General features: G+C 45.1%; 2 protein-coding genes across 8 annotated transcripts in view; one reads left to right on the forward strand and one right to left on the reverse strand.

Annotated features, from left to right (window-relative positions):
- LOC138973143 (SID1 transmembrane family member 1-like) overlaps positions 1–3,214 on the reverse strand; it is a 50,694-nt gene extending 47,480 nt beyond the window's left edge. For 2 of the 3 annotated variants that reach the window (XM_070345812.1, XM_070345810.1), the window contains exon 1: positions 2,634–3,212. In XM_070345812.1, the coding sequence (XP_070201913.1) occupies positions 2,634–2,918 (285 nt within the window). In that variant the 5' untranslated portion in view covers positions 2,919–3,212. Of the gene's footprint in view, positions 1–2,633 lie in introns of all 3 variants that reach the window. The other variant, XR_011457897.1, reaches the window with a different exon arrangement.
- Positions 3,215–3,465: 251 nt separating this feature from the next.
- The window catches only part of LOC138973145 (retinoic acid receptor RXR-alpha-B-like), a 33,333-nt gene continuing 18,236 nt past the window's right edge, over positions 3,466–18,562 (forward strand). Inside the window, exons 1-2 of one of the 5 annotated variants that reach the window (XM_070345816.1) lie at positions 3,466–3,603; positions 9,172–9,346. In XM_070345816.1, the coding sequence (XP_070201917.1) occupies positions 9,176–9,346 (171 nt within the window). In that variant the 5' untranslated portion in view covers positions 3,466–3,603; positions 9,172–9,175. Of the gene's footprint in view, positions 3,634–7,701; positions 7,937–9,171; positions 9,347–9,899; positions 9,954–10,338; positions 10,394–18,562 lie in introns of those variants that run through there. The other 4 variants (XM_070345817.1, XM_070345818.1, XM_070345815.1 and 1 more) reach the window with 4 other exon arrangements.

Genomic DNA, 18,562 nt, shown 5'->3' on the forward strand with positions numbered 1-18,562 from the left:
ATACAACGTAATCGAGGGAATTATCCATGGTGACCTTAGTCTCCGCAATCAACTCATCAGTCACGTTGCCTCCAGTCTCTGTGAATGTGACTGACTTGTAGGTTTTCAAACAACAGCCAACAAGGAAGTATTTTGTGACAGTTTAATGCTGTCATATAAAACTGAGTGAATCAACTTGTTTCATCCTACAAAAAGTGCCTTCCTTAGTGAGAGTTGAAACAGATAGGGTATAATTAAATTCTTTTTTAACCCAATGCACTTCTTGCAGGTGAACTTCCTTAGTGATGTTTTTTTCTGGTTACAGGGAAAGCGCCAGGTGCAGGCTTTGTGACACATTGCTACACCCTCAAAAATACTCTTTTAATAAATTATACACACACACAAATGCTGCCCTACATGCTAAGTAACACTAACACAAAAATTCTGACACAAACATTTAATCCAATGTCAAAAATACCAACAATGTCAGTTTAAGCTGAATGAACCCTCATATAAAGTAATAATGACATGCAGCAAAACATCTTTGCAGCCAGATGCTTAATTCTTCGTGGTTTGACGCATTTCGCGACAATAATTAATATGACCACTCGACCATTACCCTGGGGTATTGCTTTACTGTCAGCTGTTTAACACATGTTCTACCTCCTGTTGTGTAAAGCATTCATTTGAACATGGTGGTGTAAAAGTACTTGTTTCATCCTACAAAAAGTGCATTCCTTTGTGAGAGCCTTTGGGCAAAACATCACTCAGGAAGTTCACCTGCAAGAAGTGCATTGGGTTAAATAAGAATTTAATTATACCCCTCTTAATTCAACTCTCACTAAGAAATGCACTTCTTGTAGGATGAAACAAGTACTTAGTTTTATACCACCATGTTCAAATGAATGCTTTACTTGGGTAAAGCATTCATTTGAACATGGTGGTGTAAAAGTACTGTAGTCTCATCGAAGTGAAACACATGAAGTTAGTACTAGTAGTAGTAGTAGTGGTTAGGGACTGGATTGATATCCATAAGCCTCACGTTTTTTTTTCACGTTATCAAATTTGTTGCAGGTCAATCATATTAACATGCTCAAAGTCGTATTTAGTCAATATCAATTATCGTACAAATAAAGTGACTCAGTCATAAGTTTTTGTATGTCCAGCAGATTTTTTAAAGTGTTAATACTTTGTGCATTTTTAACAACATCAGACAGTATGTTCCATGATGGTGCAACTCTCTGTTAGAAAAGGAATGTTTCCGGATATTAGTTTTACTAAATTCAATAAAGATTTTGTCCATATTTTTCCTCGTTACATCAGTGGTACTCCGACTTCTTAAAAAAAGACTCGACTTTGACATTATCAATACCCTGAAAGATTTTTATAGGTCTGTATCAGGTCGCCTCTGAGTCTTCTCGATTTAAGGGTCGGGAGATTTGAGTACCCGTAGTCTTTCAACATATGTCATGTTTTTCAAGGCCTTAACCAGTTTTGTCGCTCTCCTTTGCACCCTTTCAAGGGCGGCTGATTGACGCTTTAGATACGGATGCCAGATAACGTTGGCATATTCTAAATGTGGTCTAACCAATGCTTTATACAATTTTGTAAATGTGTCATAGTCATTATGTTTTGGATATATATATATATATATATATGTTTGTCAAAACTCAGGTGATCGTCAAATGTTACACCCAAATCTTTCTCCTCCTCGCACTTCATAACTGTTTTCATTTCATCATTCACCATCATTGAATAATCATGTCTCGGATTATTTTTGCCCATATGCAGGACTTTACACTTAGATACGTTAAAATACAAGTTCCATTTATCTGACCATTTCTGGAGATTATCAATGTCATTTTGTATTGTTTGGTATCGCTGGGGTACATCATACAATTTGGTATCATCTGCAAATACTTTGCAGGTGCTTTGTACTATCCAGTAGGTCATTAATAAAGATTGTAAACAAAACAGGCCCCAGAATACTTCCCTGAGGGATGCCACTTAAAACATCTGTACTATCAGAATGCACATTACCCACCCTGACTCGTTTTCTGTTGGTTAGAAAATCTCTAACCCATCGCACATCATTTCCACTTATTCCATAATACTCCAGCTTAACTAAGAGTAAGAGTCTTTCATGTGGCACTGAATCGAAGGCTTTCTTAAAATCAAAATAAACAATGTCAATACAATTTTTGTCATCTAAGATCCTTGTCAAATCTTCTATTACTTCCAATAATTGGGTAACACAAGACCTCTGTTGACGGAAACCGTGATGACAATATGAATATAAATTATTAACAGTCATGTGATCTACAATAATATCTCTCACTATGAAGTTAGGGCAATCTTTGACATGGATGAATGAAGATCTATCATTACTATCATATTGAGTGTGAACTGTGATCTCTTTTCCACCAGTATCAAACTCCACCTGCATGGTGCATTCCCTGCGACGAGAAAAATAACCTCCAGGAAATGCACCCACAGACAACACACCCACTTCGGGTTGAAATAGACTCCTTCTGACCCCTGGCCATATTGTTACAGCCAAAACTAGCCTTTAGGCTTTAACCTAATTGAGGTCTAACGAATGACGTCGGCCATTGCAGCCAAAGATATATACCGACTCCATAAGTTGTACTTACATTACTGGTCTCATTGTATTTGTAGATAAAGAGATACTGTTGCTGTAAATTGACACTCAGCGTGTAGCTTGTGTCAAACTTAGCCTGTACAACGGTTGTGTTTAAATCCAACACATCCAGACTGTCTTCCATAGTGCTATCAGTATCAGTATCACTCTGCCCAGTCACAAAAGACGGGTTTGGATCACTCAGCAGCATGTAATTCACACGACCAGGCTGTCCGTGTACATATTGTAACTGTAAACACAGACAGCCGAGAGTAGTCCAAGTCAGAACTCCAGCCATCTTTTCGCTTGTTTTTAGCGTATTTCACGTCTTCAACAGACTAAAAATAGTAAAATTAGCGGTCCACCAACAAACGTTCAGCTAACACATCGTGGGAAAATTCCCGCCGCCCGATCTCGTTGTTGACAGCAGGTCCCGTGACCGTATCAGGTGCAGCGTGAGACAAGGATTTCCGTGGATTCTTCCTTTGTTGGGCCGAGGAGCCACACGGTCACTGCCCAGTTTCGTTTCCTTCCAGGATAGTCATATGTCATATGATCGAGATAACTCTTCCTACTTCGGTGTTTTGTTTTGTTAGGATTTGGGTCATAAGATGAGATAAAGCTAACACACACATCTACTTTTCTCCCAATAAAACCAAATAAAAATATCATTTCAAACATCATATTAAAGGCTGATCCAAGTAAATTAAAGCTAAAATCGTGATAAAAATAGTATAAACTTCTGAATATACTTGTTTCACGGAATTGTTATTAGTTTGAGCAGAGATCTACATTATCTCTGGTTTGAGGTTTTATTTTTTTATTCTAAAACAGTAAGCGTTCTCGCAGCTATTGTTTTTGTCTTCATCACAAAAGAGCTGCACTGACCGAGATCTTCCACTTCCAGAACGCATTCATTACCTCTTCTGTGCAGTGGGCAAACTAGCGTGCGATTTCAACGTGCATATGGACACATGATTTGGGTATATTGTGTATAATGATGATATCATTGGGTAATTTTGAACTTTAGCGTGTTAAATTCATAGCTCAGAATCCAGTGATATTCTTGACTTATTTTTGATACAAGTCCATGTAAGCAAGCCAAAGAACATTTGTTGTGAAATTAATTGACGGATTGAGCTCCAAACTTTTGCATAATTAATTAATTTGGTTGTTCAATCGACAAAAGTGCACCGAAAATGGCGTACGTTGTCAACCATGGGACATCACTTACACGAAAGAGTTGTCTCCCTTGTTCGCTCATACGGATAATTCCTTCTTTGACCCATGTAAACGAAATGCATTCGTACAGTTCATCGGAGTTCATTCCGTAACTTCAAAGGGATGCAAAACGACTTGTTATGATTACAAGTGCAGGTTCTACAAATTTGGAGACTTAAGTTAAATGCCTCTGAATTATGAGCTATGAATTTAACAAGCTAAAGTTCAAGATTACCTATCATTCATTGTAATTCAATCAAGTTTGCGTTTTAATGAAACAGATCCTGTGATTGGTCAGAATGCCCCAACTCATTAAAAATTACCGGTCATTAATTGTCGATAACCACTCGCTAAAAAATCCATCAACAACCTGCTGGCGAGGCGCATTGATACAGCTTCAACTAGTCTCGGTTAGCTTTGAGGGTCATTTTACAAGTAGGAAATGTGAAGGCCAACGAAATACCGAGACCATAAGGTATGCGAAGTGATGACGTCGAATACGTGACGTAAGTTGATGCATGAATTCTTCTGGACTACGTCAGTCAATTCCAAAGATCGCTTTTGTGATGAAAAGAATTTGTTTTTAGAGTTTGCTGTTCAGAAACCCGTCAAACTCAAAAGATCTTGATCTTGATCTTGATGATTACGCTGCTGGGTACCAGAAGACTGGCATAAATGCAGCGGGGGAGAGTGCGGCAGCCTAATGGTGGTGGACGGCTGCTAGCTTGGCTTTAAAGATGCCAATGCTTTTGGAGGTTACAATATTGTCCTCAAGTAGATTCCAGTCTTGTGCCGTCTTCACAAAAAAGGAGTTCCTAAACTGATCAGTGCGGCCTTGGGGCACTGAATAGGGTCTAGAATTGTTTCTTGAATACTGTGAGACGATGTTGGATGTGTGATGGTCAGAGTGTCTCACTGGCCTGATTTTACGGCCTTGCTTCTGCTCAGTTAAGAACTGGTGTGATGGTAGTGCCGGTACCAGCCCCTCAACCACCCTATAGAAGAACGTCAGACGGAGTTGTTGACGTCGCTGTTGCAGAGGTTGGAGTCCAGTTTTCTCTAGAAGTCTGGTGACGCTGCCGGGGGTCGACGACCTGAAGTCGCCTGTGATAAACCTCGACGCTTTGCGTTGTACGCGTTCGATGCAGTCAATGTCTTTCTTCAGGTAGGGGTCCCAGACAACCGCCCCATACTCCAGGAGGGGACGCACAAGGGAGAGGTAGGCCTGCTGACGGCAACGAGGCGGGCAGCGTTGGAGGTTGCGGCGGAGAAAGCCAAGGGTGCAGTTAGCTTTTTTAGTGATAGAAGAAATGTGAGGGCTCCATTTCATGTCGTCTGAGAGGAGAATGCCAAGGTAGGGTGTGGATCTAACGTTTTGGAGGATGCTGTTGTCCAGTTGGTAGTAGAAGTCAGAGGATTTGTTTATACTGAGGATATAGCATTTAGAGGCGTTGAAGCGCATGCCCCAGGTAACTGCCCACTCTTCGAGGTGTCTGACGTCTTGTTGCAGGGATTGGTGGTCCGTGAAGGAGTTTATTTCCCTATTGAGCAGGCAGTCGTCGGCGAACAAGCGGACGTGGGACGATACGGAGGCTGGCAGGTCGTTAATATGGACAAGGAAGAGTAGTGGGCCGAGCACCGTCCCCTGCGGGACGCCAGAGTCTACTGTAGTTGATTCGGATGAAGTACCCTCGAGTACAACTTTCATGGAGCGTTTAGTGAGGAACGACGTGAGCCAGTTGAGTAGGGGGCCGTTTATGCCATAACAGGAGAGTTTGTGGAGAAGGTGGGGGTGGGGAACAGTGTCGAACGCTTTAGAAAAATCAAGCACAGCGACATCTACTTGTTTTCTTTGGTCGAAGGTGGTCAAGAGGTCGTGGGTTGTGGTGAGAAGTTGGGTTTCGCACGAGAATCCAGAACGGAAACCATGGTTTAGATGCGTGAGGATGTTATGCGAGTCGAGATGTGTGAAGATGTGGCGGCATATAATATGTTCTAGGAGTTTGCAAGGGATGGAAGTGAGGGAGATGGGACGGTAGTTCGCCGGGAGGTGGCGATCACCCTTTTTGAATACACAGGAGATGTTGGCCTGGAGCCAGTCGGAAGGGAGAGAACCGCTATCCAGGGATCTCTGGAAGATTGCACGGAGAGCAGGTGCAATCTGGTCGGCGCAGGTCTTTAGGACCAGGTTGGGTATGCTGTCGGGGCCTGGGGCTTTGGCGGGGTTGAGGTCACGTAGCAGTTTAGCTACTCCAGCTGTGGTCACTTCAATCTGCTCTATGGGGCTGACGGCGGGGGGTGGAGGAGGGGGGGTGAAGTTAGCACTCTTTGTGAATACTGATTTGAACTGGTCGAGGAGAAGTTTTGCTTTCCCTACGCTATCGTTTACAAGTTTGCCCTTGTGTTTTAAGGGGGAAACGCCGGTGTTGTCCTGTCGGCGGGACTTAATGAAGTTCCAAAAGGGTTTTGTGTTGTTGCTGGACAAGCCTGCTTGGATCTTATCGTTTATGTAGCTCCACTCAGCGCGACGCATAGCGCGTTTACAGATTTTTTGGAAGTTTCTATACTCCGTCCAGATCTTGCTATGCTTGGCTCGCTTGAAGAGTCGTTGTTTCCTGCAGAGCATCCGCTTAAGGGATGCACTAAGCCAGGGGAGTGAGGAACGGTTCTTAGCGATGGTGGAAGGGATGTAGTTGTCGACAGAGGCCAAGAGAGACGATTTGAAAAGGGTCCAAAGATCTTCGGCGTTGGTGCCATTGTTGTACTTGTTGACAATGGTAGTCGCTGCGGACTCAAGGTCACTCTTAAGTTGGTCCCACCTGGCGTCCTTGAACTTGTAGAACTTACGCTTGGTAGGGGGGGCGATGTGGGGCTTTACATCAAAGTCAGAGACTACAATGTCGTGATCAGCAAGGCCTGGAATTAGGCTAGTGGTCTTTAGGAGGGAGGGGTTTGAGGGGTTTGATGTGAATACAAGGTCCAAGACGCTGGGGCCCCGTGTGGGTTTTGTTTGGGTTTGGGTCAGGAGCTCAGCACAGGTGACATCTGTGAGGGACTGTTCGACCGCCCTATCGCTAGCACCGGGGGGGACGGTGTTATTGTCCCAGTTATATCTGGACAATTGAAGTCACCCGAGATTATCACATGTTGTGAACGCCTGCCGTTGTCCGACAAGAGATTCAGGGATTTCTGTAATTCCTTTACGTCGTTTGCATTTCGGTGTGGCATGTAGTAAGTACCTATGAAGAGGTCTTTGGTGTTGTGTAACTTGAGTTTAACCCACTCAAGTTCGCAGTCTGTGACTAGGTCAACCTGTTCGACGGCTGTAATGTCTTTACGGACAAGCGTGAAGACGCCCCCGCCCAGGGAGGACCGGTCATTCCTAAAAGTAGTGTAGTCGTCTGGGAAGATCTCATATGACTTGATGCAGTCAGACGAGGGAGATTTACCTGGCTTAACGCCCTTTAGCCAGGACTCTGTTGCACATACGACGTCAGGTTTCACATAGTCCAGTAAAGCCTTAAGCTCAGATTGTTTACCTATTATGCTTTGACAGTTTACAGTGAGGATCCGCAGGTTTGTCTTTTTGGGGAGATGGGGGGAGGAGGATGACTGGTTCGACGGTTTGGGGGAGCGTCCCGGGGACCTTGATGGCCTAGCGCTACGGTCGGGGCGGGGGTTTGGGCTGCTGGTCTTGGTAGGGGAGAAGGGCGAGTCTGAGATGAAAGAGTCAATGCTGGCATCAGCCAGTGGGCTAAAGGAATTTGTCATTGAAATCTCAAAGCTGTTGAATGTAAAGCTATCACAGTTTATACTGTCGCAGCGAGGGCATACCCGGCAGGCGCTCTTGTGTCTGTCGAGGGTATCCCATTCTGCACTGTTCAGGTCGACACAGTCATGATGAAACCAGATGTTGCAGTCATCACAACCAATGCCTCTTTGGGACCAGGAGACATTGTGGTCACAAATACCACATGGGTAGACTGACACGGTAAAGAACGGAAAATGTGTGTGAAAGAAAACAAAACAGGAGCAGAGTGGACAGAGTGATACGATAGGAATACAGAGACATTTCTTGGGACTTGACCCTTGCAGGTAGGTGGACTGAAAGTAGTGTGTGAACAGAGCAGAACCAATTCTGTCTGTTTACAACCGCATGAAAGCAGGAAAGTCAGTTCTTCAACTAGTTAATATTATAATAATAATAATATTAGTAGCCATTTTAGTACTGTTACAGTTAGACAGTGAGTTCAAAGTTCGCACAACTCTATTACTATATGAACATTTCCTCATGTCAGTTTTTGTTAATTGAATAATAATAATAAATAATAATAACGATTACTTATATAGCGCGTAAACCTCGTGGTGACAAGCCCAGAGCGCTTTACACTTACATAATCATAATACAAACAAGGAAAGAGAACTAAATCCGAATAAATTCAAACATAGTCACACACACCCACACACGCACACACACACACACGCATCATTTATTTACCAACTCTTCGATTATTGATAAAACGCCACCTGGGTGGAAATTCCGAGTCTACATTATACTGCTTGCGCAAGTAGATGACGTCATAATATTGTGAAGTCAATGGACTGTGATGACCTCCCCTCTCTGGGTTTTGTCTTGGTTTCTGTTTGATATCATTTCTTAGTGTGTGTCTATGTGTCATGTATTTGTTAGTGTGAGTGAGAGTGAGAGAGAGAGAGAGAGAGAGAGAGAGAGAGAGAGAGAGAGAGAGAGAGAGAGAGAGAGAGAGAGAGAGAGAGAGAGAACTTAGTATGCATGCATGTGTGTGTGCATGAATGTGTGTGTATGTCTGTCTAAGTGCATGTGGGTGTGTGTTTTTGTGTGTCTGATGGTGTGTGGGGAGGCTTTGTGTGTCCATGAGAGGGAGGGATGGCCGATTTGTCCTTTGCTGGGGGTATGCAGTGCCTTGGGTGGTTGACGACTGTGCCAAAAGCATTGCACTTCTACTTAATTTCCTTCTATTTATTTCTTCCTATATTTTCCATATATCCTTCTGTTCTTCAGCCTCGAGCTTTTGAGTTTTTTTCTCCATAGATTGAACATAGCCACTACTAAACTTTAGAAGAAGGAATTATTAAGTTAATTATTTCAAGTTTCTCTCTGAGTCAGTCATCACTGGATGCATTGATCCTGAACCGTGGTTCACGGGTGCATTCAGTAATGACTGACTTAGAAGTTGGGATGTAAGAGAGTTTCTTTATGCGCCAAAAACTACTTGCGTGCATGAGCCTAGATAGTGCACTTCTTTATGAATATTGATTTTATTATTCACCACTGCTGTCCTGATGTACAGAGCCATGGATAGCAACAGCATGAGCCAGGATGCCATGGATGAAGGGACATTCGGCGATGGTCAGCAACAACTGCACCTGGACGGTGACAACAACAACATCGTCATCGTCATGCAGGGAGACAGCTCCAGCAGCGACATGCAGACTGTCAACAGGGCGGCCATCTCGCAGGGTCAGGTAAGCTTTCAGCGACATGCAGACTGTCAACAGGACGGCCATCTCACAGGGTCAGGTATGCTTTTAAGCAACATGCAGACTGTCAACAGGGCGGCCATCTCCCAGGGTCAGGTATGCTTTCAGCAACATGCAGACTGTCAACAGGACGGCCATCTCGCAGGGTCAGGTATGCTTTCAGCGACATGCAGACTGTCAACAGGGCGGCCATCTCCCAGGGTCAGGTATGCTTTCAGCGACATGCAGACTGTCAACAGGGCGGCCATCTCGCAGGGTCAGGTATGCTTTCAGCAACATGCAGACTGTCAACTGGGCGCCCATCTCGCAGGGTTAGGTAAGCTTTCAGCGACATGCAGACTGTCAACAGGGCGGCCATCTCGCAGGGTCAGGTATGCTTTTAAGCAACATGCAGACTGTCAACAGGGCGCCCATCTCGCAGGGTCAGGTATGCTTTCAGCGACATGCAGACTGTCAACAGGACGGCCATCTCGCAGGGTTAGGTATGCTTTCAGCGACATGCAGACTGTCAACAGGGTGCCCATCTCACAGGGTCAGGTATGCTTTCAGCGACATGCAGACTGTCAACAGGGCGGCCATCTCGCAGGGTCAGGTATGCTTTCAGCAACATGCAGACTGTCAACAGGGCGGCCATCTCCCAGGGTCAGGTATGCTTTCAGCAACATGCAGACTGTCAACAGGGTGCCCATCTCGCAGGGTCAGGTATGCTTTCAGCAACATGCAGACTGTCAACAGGGTGCCCATCTCGCAGGGTCAGGTATGCTTTCAGCAACATGCAGACTGTCAACAGGGTGCCCATCTCGCAGGGACAGGTATGCTTTCAGCAACATGCAGACTGTCAACAGGGTGCCCATCTCGCAGGGTCAGGTATGCTTTCAGCGACATACAGACTGTCAACAGGGCGGCCATCTCGCAGGGTCAGGTATGCTTTCAGCAACATGCAGACTGTCAACAGGGCGGCCATCTCACAGGGTCAGGTATGCTTTCAGCAACATGCAGACTGTCAACAGGGCGGCCATCTCACAGGGTCAGGTCAAAAATTAGTTACTTCCCTTCGGGTCTCATTCTATCCCTGGCAGGATGCTTTGGTTTTCCTTGTCTGGAGAGGAAATGGATTTTTTACATATTTAGATCTTTTCGTAATGTGTTATGGATGTAAGCAGATTCGCGATCGTCGATAATGATTTTTGACTCACATGCGAAGCAAAAGTGAGTCTATGTACTCACCCGAGTCGTCCGTCCGTCCGTCCGTCCGTCCGTCCGGAAAACTTTAACGTTGGATATTTCTTGGACACTATTCAGTCTATCAGTACCAAATTTGGCAAGATGGTGTATGATGACAAGGCCCCAAAAAACATACATAGCATCTTGACCTTGCTTCAAGGTCAAGGTCGCAGGGGCCATAAATGTTGCCTAAAAAACAGCTATTTTTCACATTTTCCCCATTTTCTCTGAAGTTTTTGAGATTGAATACCTCACCTATATGATATATAGGGCAAAGTAAGCCCCATCTTTTGATACCAGTTTGGTTTACCTTGCTTCAAGGTCAAGGTCACAGGAGCTCTTCAAAGTTGGATTGTATACATATTTTGAAGTGACCTTGACCCTGAACTATGGAAGATAACTGTTTCAAACTTAAAAATTTTGTGGGGCACATGTTATGCTTTCATCATGAGACACATTTGGTCACATATGATCAAGGTCAAGGTCACTTTGACCCTTATGAAATGTGACCAAAATAAGGTAGTGAACCACTAAAAGTGACCATATCTCATGGTAGAAAGAGCCAATAAGCACCATTGTACTTCCTGTGTCTTGAATTAACAGCTTTGTGTTGCATGACCTTGGATTACCTTGACCTTGGGTCAAGGTCACATGTATTTTGGTAGGAAAAATGTGTAAAGCAGTTCTTAGTGTATGATGTCATTGCTAGGTTTAGTTATTTGACCTTGACCCTGAAGGTCAAGGTCATGTAAAGGTCAAGGTCAAGCATGTGAGTCGTATAGGCTTTGCCCTTCTTGTTCATGGTGTTGTGTAATTTTTAAATTACCGTACTTTCCGGGTCATAAGGCGCGACTTTTTTCCTCGAGTTCGACCCCTGCGTCTTGTATAACGAAGCGCCTAATCCGTGTATGAAATACGAAAAAAATCAAAGAGACCGCCTGAGTACCAGTCAAACAACTTGTGATAATGCATGTTTCAGCTACTAGGTACTGCCCTGGCCAAGTTTCCTCGAGCTCTCAAGCCACCCAGCTATCACAATGGACCTGCCTTTGATCTCGCCGCACACACAGAGCACACATATTTCCACTCTGTTAAACTCGGTCACTGACCGGTCACTGACCCCGGTGCAGGAAGTGTTTCCTCTCTCAGATATGACAGGGGAACCACCTCTCATGGCAAAAACTGGGTCATTTCCACTCTGTATTCTTCCTTTGATGTGCGGCTTATTTTCATTCTTCGACCGTTTGTTACCGGTATACTTTTTCAATTTTGGTGCGCCCTATCGGCCCCCTGCGCCCAATGGGTGACTGGATTACAATTTTTGTTAAAAAGAAGGGGGTGCGCCTTATGCGCTGTAGCGCCTTGTCACCCGGAAAGTACGGTACAAAGAAATTGATATGTAAGACAGTTTCAAGCGAGCTATTTTTGGCGGCTGTATTTACTGTGCAATCAACTCTAAATATATGGCAAAAGTGTCACGTGATAATCAACCGTTTGGTTTCGCCGCTCGCTGGAGCAGACGATTTTTTCTGTTACCAGTTGACAGTGATGCAACCATATATTACGATCTCCTTCAGGCAGCAGTCCCAAAATTTCGACTTGTTTTGACCTTAGAACGATGTCTTTATCATAACTGTAAAGAACAGAACGGAGATCACTGTCGAAGTCGGCACCCCCCGCGGACTAGGGGGAGTCCCATATTGGTTGGGACGAGAAAGAATTTACCTGATGCTCCCCAGCATGTTGTAAGAGGCGACTAACGGATTCTGTTTCTTCTTTTACCCTTGTTAAGTGTTTCTTGTATAGAATATAGCAAATTTTTGTAAAGAGTTTAGTCAAGCAGTATGTAAGAAATGTTAAGTCCTTTGTACTAGAAACTTGCATTCTCCCAGTAAGGTAATATATTGTACTACGTTGCAAGCCCCTGGAGCAAATTTTTGATTAGTGCTTTTGTGAACAATTGACAAGTGGCTCTATCCCATCTTCCCCCGTCGCGATATAACCCTTCGTGGTTGAAAACGACGTTAAACACCAAATAAAGAAAGTCGAAGTCAGCCAATCTGCAATAATTTTCGTCTCGCGAACACTGCTCGCGAACAACATAACTCTGTATTCTTGTTTTTATAGATTCGCGTAGGAAATTAGCGTCCCGTCAGAGAGACAACTGGCGATAGCCGTGGAGCGATGATTATCAGAATGAGGGTCAGGTATGCTTTCAGCAACACTGAGCACCGGTCCTGCACTGATAACAGGGGTCAAAGCTGCCATTAGTGAATCGGGAAGTCCTGATTTAAAAAGAACAAAATAGTTCCAGACACTGACAGAATTCCCTGACCCCTTCACTGCCCCAGCCCAAGAATTTCTTGGCCTTAACCCTTTCGCTGCCAATCAAAACTTACTTATGTGCATTCCTGATTGCCAGGGAATTTTGGAGTTCGGGGTGTAATAATTCACAAAAAATTCTAGCTCCAAACTGGCAGTAGGTAGGTAAGTAATACCTATGTTATTTTTAAAGGAAATTGAACCAAGAATCTGTTTTTAGTGTCTAAACATGGAAATAATAATTAGTTTGGCTTATAATGATGTTTAGATATGAACTTTTGAAAAATCAGTCCAGCGCATCTTCCGGTGCCTGTGGATCAAACACAGGTGGCTGTTTTGCTTGCTCCAAGAAAGGATCATAATCACTGTCATCTACCTGTTTCCAACGGATCGTTTGAAAGAAGATCTCCCCCTTCCCCTGTCAGTATCCATAATCATTTGCACCGCCTGTAGCGTCAGTCCGTCTTTGCTTTACTCTACTAGGGCCCGGTCGACTGTCCCCGTTAGCCATTTTGACGAGTCGAGCTTTCTCTCCCCTTTTCTGCCGCCAAGGCCGAAAATAGCCTTCAGACGCAAAACCGCGTCACCATTTATGTTTATTCATGAGAATGAGGTATCCTACCAAGCCATTAGCTGCTATTTGTGTGTCAGCAGTGACGTAGCATTTCTGGAAAATTCCTGAACTGAGGTGACGGGTTAACCCGTCCTATAGGCGCTGCGGCTGCACAGGCACATGACGGGTATACCCGTCATAAGGCAGTCAAGGGGTTAAGGGTGCTTGCCTGTAAGCCGAGAATTTCTCGGGTCTGTGACGTACCTACTTTTTTTCTTTTTCTGAGGGAATACTACTCTTTCGACCATTCCAAACTGGAGACAGTTTGTCCATTATTTTATGTTTGAAGCAAAAACGCATCTGCAAAATTTTTGTGGATTTTTCTGTAAATGCTTCTGCTTGCACATGGTTCGCATCATGGCAGTTCATGACTTTGAATAAAACTCTTCAGGACATCTATAATGATTATGATAGTGATGATAATGACTTGTGCAATCATTTTGAGTCTGGTGAAAGTGAAGTCACAGAATGACCAGCCGTCATCGGAGCATGACAGTGACGATGACAATGACTCGGACTATGCACCTGAACTCAAAAGACAGTTTTGGTTCAGTAATAATGATGACTTAAAACCAATGGCAAGTACTTCCACTGCCACAAGCCATGCAAAGGGTAGGGGAAGGGGGAGAGGAGTAATAGGGGAGGGCTGTGACCCGGCCGAGGTAGAAAAGGGGGGCGTGGCACATGGCGTTCTGGCAGAGCTGCACCAACTTCCTTTTACATTTAGTCAAGTTTTGACCAAATGTTTTAACATAGACGGGGAATCGAGACCAGGGTTGGTGGTGTGTGTGCGTGCGTGTGTGAGTGTGTGTAGAGCGATTCAGAGAAAACTACTGGACTGATCTTAATAAAATTTCAGATGAAAGTTCCTGGGTATGATATCCCCAGACGTTTTTGTATTTTTTTCGATAAATGTCTGATGACGTCATATCCGGCTTTTTGTGAAAGTTGAGGCAGCACTGTCATTTTTCAATCAAATTGATTGAAATTTTGGTCAAGCAATTATTGACGAAGTCCGGACTATGGGATTGAATTTCAGCTGGGCAGAGTACAAATTATTAAATTACATATCTTACCCAACTCACATATAGCAATTAACTCTAGTTCAGTGCTGGTAACGCTGTACGCATCCCCTTGGTAACAAGGGAAGCCCCTCTAAAAAAAGAGTGACCAATACCCATAAGGCCATATTAATACATACTTCCGACTTCCGTATGCGCGCGCATACGCCGCCATATGCATCATTCCATACTCAGCGAGCAGTGGGACTGGTCGTGTTTTTGTACGCTCTGGCTGTGTTCAGCCATCTGTCACTTCGTCTACGGACTTGGTCACTTACCTCTTGGTATCTTCTTGCTTGTCTTATCGTCTCTTCATGTTGAGGTGAGATCTTTCTGTTTTTTGCTTGTTTTTGTGGGCGTTTTTGACCTTAAATTGAACTTGTGAAATTTTCTTGTTTACAAAATTTTTCGTGAGTTGTTTTTGGTCATGGCGGTTAACGCCAAGAAGCGGCAGTTGTCTAAATGAGTAACTGCTGGTTCTCCGCCGACTAAGTTAACACCTGGGAAAGCAAAGGCTTCCGGACAGGCTTGTGTTTCGGTTCATGTACTGTCTTTGCAAAAATACCGATGTTTTGGTCGTCATGCCTCCTACTCCGTTTTTGACGGCTAAACCTTTAGACAAGGTTTCTCCTGTGGATAAGCCCGCTTAGGCTTCCTTGGTTTATGTGTTTCCCGGTCGTGCGTCTGCGGACGTGGCGACATTGTTGCTCTCTTTAAGTTCACAGGTTTCTTCCTTGGCGGGGGATATCGCTTCCACGCGGGCGGAGATGCGTTCGCTGCCGGTGTGACGGGGGTTTCGTCTCTTGCCAACGTTCGCCTGCGCCGTCTGCTACTGTGTCTCAGGCTGATGTTCATGCGGATTGGGATGATGGGACCACGCCTTCGCTTGTGGCCTGTGTTCCGGTTCCCGGTGGTTCTCACCAGTTTAAAGGTATGTTTTCTACCCAAGTACCCGGGTTCTCCGGGGAAAGGGTAGAGCGTCTCCAAGAGAAAGTAACTCCGGGCTCTGGCTTTGTGGGTGAAAGTTCCGAAGCTGAGGCTGGCTCTGACTGCATTGGCAGCAGGTCGGTGGCGGTTAGGAACCTTGGAGAGCGAACGGAAGATTTGCGCAACCAACCGCTTCTTTAGATTGTGGTACGGGTGTGCGTCTTTCGCTTCCGCCCGGGGGGCAGGAAGAGAACAGTATAGCTGGCTCTTTGTTTGACTATGGGAGTCAAGCAGGGGGTCAGCTTCCGGAGGGCACGGGAGTGCCAGTCGGCTGTTCAGAAGACGGTGCTTCCGCAGGGGTGGTTGCACTGAATTCAAATTGCCGTTTAGGCTGTCAAGTGCAGTGGCACTGGGGGCTTAAGCGGCTTCAAGGTACATTAGGATCTTCTGGTGCATGTTTAGGCATCCGGTTGGTTCTGATATTTGCCAATCCGTGGCCGATTTTGCTAACGCTTTTGCGGCTGTGGCTTCCGGTTTCAGGATGGTTTGGCCTTCTGCCGTTAACACTGGGGTGTTGGTAGTTGGCGCTCATCAGTCTTCGGCTTTCGGTTCCGTTGTTGCGGTTCCTCTGCTGTTACTCAGGCTAAATGCACTTCCTTTTCCAGGCTTTCAGCTGGTATGAGGCAGGTGGATGGAATATCCTTTCGGAGTTCCGGCTTTTGGGTAATTTGTTCCGAACCTTTCCCTTTTGGCAAGTGTTGCTTTTTCGGGATTGGTTCCGGCTCTCATCCTTTTGTAGATGGTTAGAATACCACTGTACAGGATGATGAGGATTTGGAAGACTAAGCTTCTGGGGCAGATGGAGACGCCTCTTTGTTGTCTTTCAGCGAAGCTGCCATCTTTGTTTACATGGATGGCAGAGGTTACTACGCGCTTTTTCCCTGTAGGGTTAGCGGTAGCATTGTCATCTGCCTTTTCTCCTCCATCTTTTTTGGCGTGTCTTGCTCCTTCTTAGGATCAATTTGCGAACTCTATCGATGCTTTTCCCCCATCTCTGCCTTTGTTGGCATCTCAGGGGGAAGCTCATACTTCAGCTTTGCCGCGTTTTGCGCATTTTCAGCTGACCTGAGCCTATTAAGGGAATCTTAGAACGTTATGTTCTTGGATTCTCTGTTGGGGTCGTTTGGGCTTGTGAAATTTGTTTTTTCACAATTGAGGCTCCTTTGTTACCACTTCCTTTGTGGGCAACGCTCGGCTTAGCTCCTGCGGTGGCGGGGCTTTAGCTTGCGTCATCTGCTCAAGCAGCGCGTCACGCGCTGATCGCTATCCGTAGGCTTCGGTTTACTCCAAGCTTAAGAACGTAGTTTATTCGTTTGCTTTTTCTACGGAACCGCCACCGGGTTCCCCGGAATTGGCGAACATCCGTCTGGATGTTAATAGCAAGGAGTGACTGTCTCTCTGTCAGAACAAGGATCTCCTGGCTATGTTTCATTATGGCCGCACTCCTTTACATTTACCGCTTTTAACAAATCTCGTTTCTGCGCTCTCTCGTGCGCGGTTACGTCCTATCTGGATGTTTTTGTGTTCCGTCAGGACGCGGATACGAAGGATGTAGCTTTGCTTTTAGCCTGGGTGTAGGTCTCTTTCAAAAAGGGTTTGTTCTTTTGGCGAGACTTTAATCTCTTCTTTTCTTGAAGGTTCCTCTTTGTGAGTTCGCTTTTATGCACAGGGATTCTTCTCTATCTTAAAAGCTCACTGCAGAAGGTAAGCGCACGGCAGGCCTTGGCTTTTTATTGTTTTCAAATAAAGGCTTCAGGCTCGCCGTTCTCGATTTTATCTTTTGTCTCCTTACCCTCGCGTTCGTGGCAGGGTTCTGTGTCTAATATCCACCTTTCTTCCCCCTGAGGCAAGTTAGCGGTGGGTGTTGGTAGGCACACAAAAGCACGCTTTCTTTCACACTTGCGGCAGTTATGTCAACTGGAAGTTAGTTCTCGGCATCACTCTTCTTTCGCCTTTATGTTTAACACAGCGGCTGGGGGGGATTAGGTTTCCCTCTTTGTGGGGGGAGACACGGGGGCCTCCCTTTTTGGTTCTCTTTCTTGGTTCGTTTGGTATTTCAGAGCTTCAGGGTTCTGATCTTTTTTCTAAGTCATGCGTTTGTTGAGCCGTTTTTGGATCTCTTGGAGATTGTGCAAGCGGCCCTTGTTAGAAGTCCTTTGCTCCAGGTGTAACTGGGAGTGCAGGGCTGGAGCACATTAGATGTCTAAGGCTTCTCAGCTTTTATAGGACCCTTTGTGGTCTGTTGGGTGTTAAGCAATAGAACAAAGGGTTGGAACATGTGTTGTTTCAAGTAGACAACTCCACAGGGGGCTTTTCTCATCAAGAAAAGGGGGTCTCTCACTCCCTATCGCTTCCTCACGGATCATGAGAGGTTTTGGTGGTTTTACCATCACGAGATCTTTTTAGCAGCGAAGTACCTTCATGAGAGTCTCTATGACTGGGCGGACTCTCTAAGTCTGTCGGCCAAATGGCCACTTGGAGCAGACTCTCTTTGACCACGTGTTTTTGTTCCTTCGGGGGAATGGGAGAAATTTCTATTAATGAGTTTTTGCCTTTTGGTACTATCGCCTTTTGCTTATCTTCGTCGCCCGACTGCCGGGCATGGAAATTTTTACTCTTGTTTTACTTTGAGCGGCCTGCTGGTCGCACAGTTTGGGCCCGTTCTTTTTGGGTTGCTAGACCTCGTTAGGCTGGCAAGAGGGCTCCGGTTTTGCTCACACTCGTTTCTCACGGGTGTCTACTGTAGGATATTTTTGAGTTGCTCGGGCTCTTCTGCCCGTCAACTCTGGACTGGTACTTGTCTTGTTGTCTGGCGTGGAACAGATGGCTTATGTTTTAACGGATAGAACTCCTCTTCTCTCGGTACAATGAAGGTGGCGAGCCACCTATTTTGGCTTTCCGTTCTTTTTCTCTCACGTCTTTGTTTAAGACATTATGTGATATCAGTTTTACTGAGACAGCTCGGTGCTAATTTTTCTCTTGGTGGCGTTTTAG

This window comes from Littorina saxatilis, linkage group LG8 (genome assembly GCF_037325665.1).
Source record: "Littorina saxatilis isolate snail1 linkage group LG8, US_GU_Lsax_2.0, whole genome shotgun sequence".
Classification (NCBI taxonomy): Eukaryota; Metazoa; Mollusca; class Gastropoda; order Littorinimorpha; family Littorinidae; genus Littorina; species Littorina saxatilis.